The sequence below is a fragment of the Austrofundulus limnaeus genome, unplaced genomic scaffold, assembly GCF_001266775.1.
Source record: "Austrofundulus limnaeus strain Quisiro unplaced genomic scaffold, Austrofundulus_limnaeus-1.0 Scaffold1628, whole genome shotgun sequence".
NCBI lineage: Eukaryota > Metazoa > Chordata > Actinopteri > Cyprinodontiformes > Rivulidae > Austrofundulus > Austrofundulus limnaeus.
This window is the reverse complement of record NW_013954030.1, coordinates 49643-56341: the sequence shown is the minus strand read 5'-3', so window position 1 is coordinate 56341 and position 6699 is coordinate 49643. Positions and strand designations below refer to the sequence as shown.

Sequence of the window (6699 nt, the reverse complement as noted above, 5' to 3'; positions counted from 1 at the left end):
GACAGTAGTGGAAGGAGGTTCTTAAAGAGGCAGAGGCCAATTTCAAGGCGTTTAGAAGAGGAAGTGATGAAAAGATAAGTTTATTTTCTACATAAAAACATCATTTTAATAACAACTAAAGGTGACATAGATACTTTATTATGGTAAAGTATTTAAATATATGCCTGAGAAATACATAATACCTACCTCACATATACCTCACAGATCGCTCTCTCATTCAAACTGGGTCAGTCTTTCTCTGACTCAGCACCACTCACTTGYGGAGTACCACAGGGTTCCATTTTGGGCCCARTTCTTTTCCTTCTATACATCTGCCCCCTGGCTCAGATCAAAGATTTCCCTGACATCTCTCACCATTTCTMCGCTGACGACCTGCAGTTATMCTGCTCTTTTAATGACTCGACTTTCTACAAGCTAACCTCCCTCTTAAACTGTGTCTCTAAACTAACTGAATGGCTGTCAGACAACTTGTTACTCCTTAACCTCAAYAAAACAGAGACCTTGATCCTGGCCCCCGACAACAAACACCAGGAGATAAAAGACCATCTCAGCTCCTTAAGTTCAACCTCCTGAGAACATGTGTCCAACCTACTGTAGGTGTTTACTTTGACTCAGGACTGTCTCTTGACAAACATATAAATAATCTGGTCTCCACCTGCTACTTCCAACTTCACAATATTTCGAAGCTGCAGCCTCTGTTGTCCATTTCTGACCTGGAATTAGTAATTCATGCGTTCATCTCGACCCACACAGGTTATTGTAAAAGCCTGTTCACCTGTCTGAACCAGAAACAGATAAATCATCTTCAGCTCGTACAAAACTCTGCAGCAAGACTCTTAACCTGAACTTCAAAATTCTCACACATCTCCCCGATCCTTYCAGAGCTTCACTGGCTCCCTGTTCATTTTCAAATCAAGTTCAAAATCCTGGTCCTCACTTTCAGAGCTCTTCATGTCCAGACGCCTGACTACATTAAAAGTCTCATCTCCACTTACAACCCAAACCCAGCCTCCGCTCACAGGATCAACATCTCCTAATGGTTCCCCTCACACGTCTCAAGACCCGTGGTGACCGGTCCGTCTCCTCCAGGGCCCCCAGGCTCTGGACTGAACTTCCTGTCCATCTGAGCACGCTTGAACGCATTGATTCATTCAAGAAGTATCTGACAACACACCTCTTTAAACAAGCTTTTAACTAATTTCAGCATTTTTCTGCTGCCTGACCTTTTAGTGTCTGTTTCACCAAACCCTGCCTGCTGACCGTACAGTTCATCGTTTTAATATATGTCAGACAGACAGTACTTTCATCCAAAATCAGTTCAATTTATCAAAAATGTATTTTTATAAAATATACCAGTACTGCACGATCTACCCAGAGACCTGCCTCCAAATTAACTTGATTTAAAAATCCTTTGTCTTAATATGTTAMTGTTTYACTCTGCCCTCCACGTTTTGTCTAGATATTATTTAATTGTTTTATTTGTAGGATTGTACAGTCTTCATACTTTGATGGTTGTACAGCTTTTATACTTTTTTGTTCCAAATGTTTGTAAATCCTGTTCTGATTGTATAGATTTAGATTTACCTCTGATTGTACAGCACCTTGTGAATCTGTTTCTATGAAAGGTGTTATACAAATAAAACTTTACTTTACTTTACTTTACTTTACTTTACTTTACTTTACTATAATATTGGCCCTTTAAGAACTAAGAAAATTAAAAATGTTTCATCAAACTTCCTCTGTGGCCCTGCAGCTCTGTGAGGGTCTGGTCCAGGTCCAGGTCCAGGTCCAGTCTGGGTCTTACTTGTCCAGCTGAGTCAGCAGGGCCCTCCTCTCCCTGTCCTGGTGCCTCCTCAGCAGCAGCAGCTCCCTCTCCTGGGCCCTCCACTCCCACAGGGAGAAGGAGAACAGGGAGTCTCTGTAGAGCGGGCTGCTCCTCGACAGCATGCTCCTCCACAGAGGAGCCATGGGCCTCCTGCTCCTCCTGCTGCTCCTCCTACAGACCCGGCATCCCGCTCCGTCCTGACGCACCTCCTGCGGTCTCTGGAGGGGGCGGAGCTGGGATCATGGGGTCAGCTGGCAGCAGGCGGGGCCAGGACCAGGGTCCAGATCAGACTAAAGCCAGATTAGGGCTGGATTTTAGTGGCTGCCTTCCAACGTCCAGAAGGAGGGGACGGACCGGGACCAGGAGGACAGAACCAGAAGGTTCTGACAGACGGTTTGGAGACCAGTAAATAAATAAATAAATAAATAAATAAATAAATAAATATCTTTAAAAAAAAAGAAATTAAAGTAGAAAAAATAGAAAACAATTCTTCTTTCCCGTCCTGAATAAGGAACGTCCAGCTCCTCGTCCTGCAGGAGGGACAGCGCTGAGACACGAAGAGGACGAACGGGACGGGTCAGAGACAGGAGGGACAGTCCTGGTCCTGAGGGCTCAAATGTTCACGCTCCAGCAGCTGAAGCTGAGTGATCAGACACAAAGCTGCTCCGCTCTGCAGGAGCTTGTTCTGGGACAGAGGGGCGGAGCCTCCTGCTGATGCTCCTCCTCCTGTCAGGACCAGGAAGCTGCAGCAGCAGGCCCTCAGAGAAAAGTCAAATAATCCCGTTAATGTTCAGTGAACGTTACGTAACGTGGCCTCAGCTCCACGTGTGCAGCTGGGTTTAGCTCTGACCCAGTTCCATCCAGGTCTTAATCACTTAACCTGATTAGAGCTGCGTTAGCGTTAGCGTTAGCATTAGCATTAGCCACGGCGTGCAGCAGAGAGCAGCTGGTCTCAGACTGAACCCAGACCCGCCTCAGGCTGTATTCATCCTTTCACATCTGAGGACTCGGATTGTTCTGCTGGATTCGGCTGCTTTACAACGACTTTATTCTGAAAATCACATATAATCAGCTGGCTTCCTGTTTGATCAGGAAATGTAAGGAATCAAACAACTTTCTGCAACATTAAAGTTTTTAAACAGAAAATCCATTTGTGAGTCTCTGGACTTTAATGCAATGCATTCTGGGAGATTTCTTAAAGTCAGACCTGAAAGCTAAAAGTAGCAAAATGCTAACAGCTAAAAGCTAAAGGTTTGAGATCTGGATTTGTTTCTGTGAAGAAAATGTTTGTAAACTAGATTTTATTTTTATTTATTTACCGTTATTTTACCAGGCAAATCCCATTGAGATCTCAGATCTCTTTTTCAAGGGCGGCCTGGGCCTGRAGGCAACCTATTGTACATGTTTTTGTGTTGTGGGGGAAACCGGAGTACCCGGAGAAAACCCACGCAAGCACGAGGAGAACATGCAAACTCCGCACAGAAAGRCCCCAGGTCCGAACCGGGGATCGAACCCAGGACCTTCTTGCTGTGAGGCGTCAGTGCTAACCACTGAGCCGTCGTGCAGCCAAATACCTCAGCTGTAGAATATAAGACCCCCGCCCCTGCACTAGAAGTCACCAGAACAGATTTATTGTTTTGGGTAGGGGTCCAGAGGGGTCTGGGGGGGTCCAGAGGGAGTGGGGGGGNCTCATTGGTGGGTCCGATGGATAGCCCTTCATCAGAGCTTGGCAACAACAGAAAAAATCTAAAGCTTCTGTGTCGAATAGTTTTTGAGTTATAAGCATTTTTTATAGACACCCTGTTTTCAGATGGAGCCCCCTCCTCTAATATGGGGTCCATCTTAAAACTGTCAGCTGGTGCAGTGTAGGTTAGACCCATCTACATCTACATCTACATCTACATCTACATCTAAGACGTGTTAAGGTCAAAAAACGCTGACTCATGGTGAATCAGACACCAGACCACAGACACAGAGGAGCAGTTCTGACCGGACAGCGAGCAGCTCCGTCTTCTCCTCCGGACCTTCAGAACCGTCTCCTGTCAGGACACAAACAGAACCCGTCACCGCTGACCTCGGGAGCGTCTCGTCAGAACCGGACCGGCTGGACCCACCTCCTCCGATCTTAGAGGTGATCCTCTGAGCCAGAGCGCCGGCCTGAGCCAGCTGCTCCCTGAAGCTCTGGCCCATGTAGTAGTCCACGTCGTTGGCCCTCAGCAGCTCCTCGAAGGTCCTGGTGGTGTCCCCCAGGTGCTGCGTGAGGACGCCGCAGACGCCGCGGCCCTCACGCAGCACCTGCCGCAGGTGGGACAGCTCCCGGGCCTGAGCCTTGATCAGAGAGTCCAGGTTCCTGCAGGATCAGGAGACAGACGAGGATGTTAGTCAGGAGGACAGGAGTTTACCCACGATGCACCTGATGACTCACCCCGTCCAGGAGGCGGAGTCTCCATCCTCCGTCTTCTTGACACCTGTCCTCAGCTGGTCCTCCAAAGCGTCCACTCTGGACGTGAGCCTCTGAAGGTCTTTGTTCGGGTGACGGGGCGACGAGGACGCCCCCCCATCAGAGGACTGCCAGCCCTCGTCCTCGTCCCCCTGGCCCAGGCAGGACCAGTTGACCTTCCGGAGAGAGGGGGCGGTCCCAGAGGGGGCGGTCCCAGAGGGGGCGGTCCCAGAGGAGGTGGACAGGAGGCGGAGACGGCCGTGCAGCCCCCGGACCACCCCCTGAGAGCGGGACAGCTGTGAGCGCAGCTCCTCCACCAGGCGCCGCAGAGACGAGACCTCGTCCCCRTCCCTGTCCCCGTCCCCAGAACCCTGCAGGGTGGGTCTGGTGGGACCGCTGCTGTTGGTGGACCACCACTGGGAACCACAGTCCAGAGACGTACACATCTCCAGGTCATCGAACTCTGCAACATCCAGCAGGTGGTCATCAGCATCATATCAGCCGAAACAGACTTTATCAGCCAAAATAGACTTTATCAGCCAAAATAGACTTTATCAGCCGAAACAGACTTTATCAGCCGAATCAGACTTTAACTGTCAAATTATCACATATCAGCCGAAACAGATTTTATCAGCCGAAACAGACTTTATCAGCCAAAATAGACTTTATCAGCCGAAACAGACTTTAACTGTCAAATTATCACATATCAGCCGAAACAGATTTTATCAGCCGAAACAGACTTTATCAGCCAAAATAGACTTTATCAGCCGAAACAGACTTTATCAGCCGAAACAGACTTTATCAGCTGAAACAGACTTTATCAGCCGAATCAGACTTTATCAGCCGAAACAGACTTTATCAGCCGAAACAGACTTTATCAGCCGAAACAGACTTTATCAGCCGAAACAGACTTTATCAGCCGAATCAGACTTTATCAGCCGAAACAGACTTTATCAGCCGAAACAGACTTTAAACAGTTGAAACAGACTTTATCAGCTGAAGAATCTTCAGCTGAGCAACAAGCCTGCACTCAGAACGGTCTCCTGGTTCGTGGGTTATTTTGCTAACAGACAGAAACTTGGAGGTGATGACATGTTTGCTGCCTCCTGCTGGTGGACCTGAAGAACTACAGGACCCTCTGAACCCTCCTGCTGGAGGACCTGGACCTGCTGAACCCTCCTGCTAGTGGACCTGAAGAACTTCAGGACCCTCTGAACCCTCCTGCTGCCCTCGGCTGTTTTTGGGGCTCAGCTAAAGGTTTTTTAATTTCCTGTTTTATGATTTTGAGGTTTTTGGACCCTCCTGACCCAGACTGGTAGTCCAACCCACCTGGACTGCTGGCCCCATCCCTCTCAGCCTCGGTCTCACTGCGGCCGCAGGTCTCGTAGCCCGGATCCTGCAGGTCCACTTGGACCTGCTTGCTGTCCTGCTGCACGGCTGTCTCTGCTGCAGAGACACAGGAGGACAGTTGGTGGACGTCCTGAGGACCAGGAAGCGTGAGGTTTGTCCTGGAGGTGTGGACTCACTCAGCAGGTCTCTGTAGTCCTTCAGCTGCTCCACCTGGACCTGAACCGTGGCCTCGGAGACCATCAGTCTCTCCTTCAGGTCTCTGCTGGTCTGCTGCAGACGGAGCATGTCCTCAGACGGAGCGGGACGCTGCGGACTGTCCTCCAGCTGGTCAGCAGGGTCCTGTTTGAAGACAGAGCAGAGGTTCTGAAGGTCCAGGATTTAGGACCTGAGCAAAGACCATTGACTCGTCTCACCTGGGAGGAGGTGCTGAGGAGGACCTGACTGTCCTCCACGTTCTCCTGAGACACAGACGGCTCTTTGTCCCAGGTGTCCCACATCTCCTGAGACCCCTCAGCCAGCCGACGCCTCAGAGCTCGGTTCTGGTCCTGCAGGTCCAGCAGGGTCCTCCTTCAGGACGGAACCAGAGACAAGGTTTTTAAATCCTTCACTGGTTCCAGAGAAGACGAAGGACAAAGGTTTTACCTGATGTGAGACAGAGACGAGAAACCAGATGTCTTCAGCTGCGTCTTCAGCTCCTTCAGTTCTCGCTCCACTTCCTGTTTCTGCTCCACCAGCTGCCGGACCCCCATCAGACCCAGACTGTCCAGGTCCTGTCAGAAACCACAAAGAAGGTCCAGTTAGACTAAAATACACAAATTTATGTCCAGGTTGGACTTCATCATGTTCCACGTGTCCAACATGTCCATGTCCAACATGTCCAACATATTCAACATGTTCAACATGTCCAATATGTTCAACATGTCCAACATGTCCAACATATTCAACATGTTCAACATGTCCAATATGTTCAACATGTCCAACATGTTCAACATATTCAACATGTTCAACATGTCCAATATGTTCAACATGTCCAACATGTTCAACATATTCAACATGTTCAACATGTCCAATATGTTCAACATGT

General features: G+C 49.0%; 1 protein-coding gene across 1 annotated transcript in view; it reads right to left on the bottom strand.

Moving 5' to 3' along the window:
• The window catches only part of LOC106535959 (myomegalin), a gene marked incomplete in the record, with an annotated part of 34750 nt that overhangs the window by 7062 nt on the left and 20989 nt on the right, over positions 1-6699 (bottom strand). Inside the window, 7 exon segments of the mRNA XM_014033111.1 lie at positions 3816-3864; positions 3940-4175; positions 4251-4728; positions 5595-5711; positions 5792-5954; positions 6029-6182; positions 6258-6385. Of these exon segments, the coding sequence (XP_013888565.1) occupies positions 3816-3864; positions 3940-4175; positions 4251-4728; positions 5595-5711; positions 5792-5954; positions 6029-6182; positions 6258-6385 (1325 nt within the window).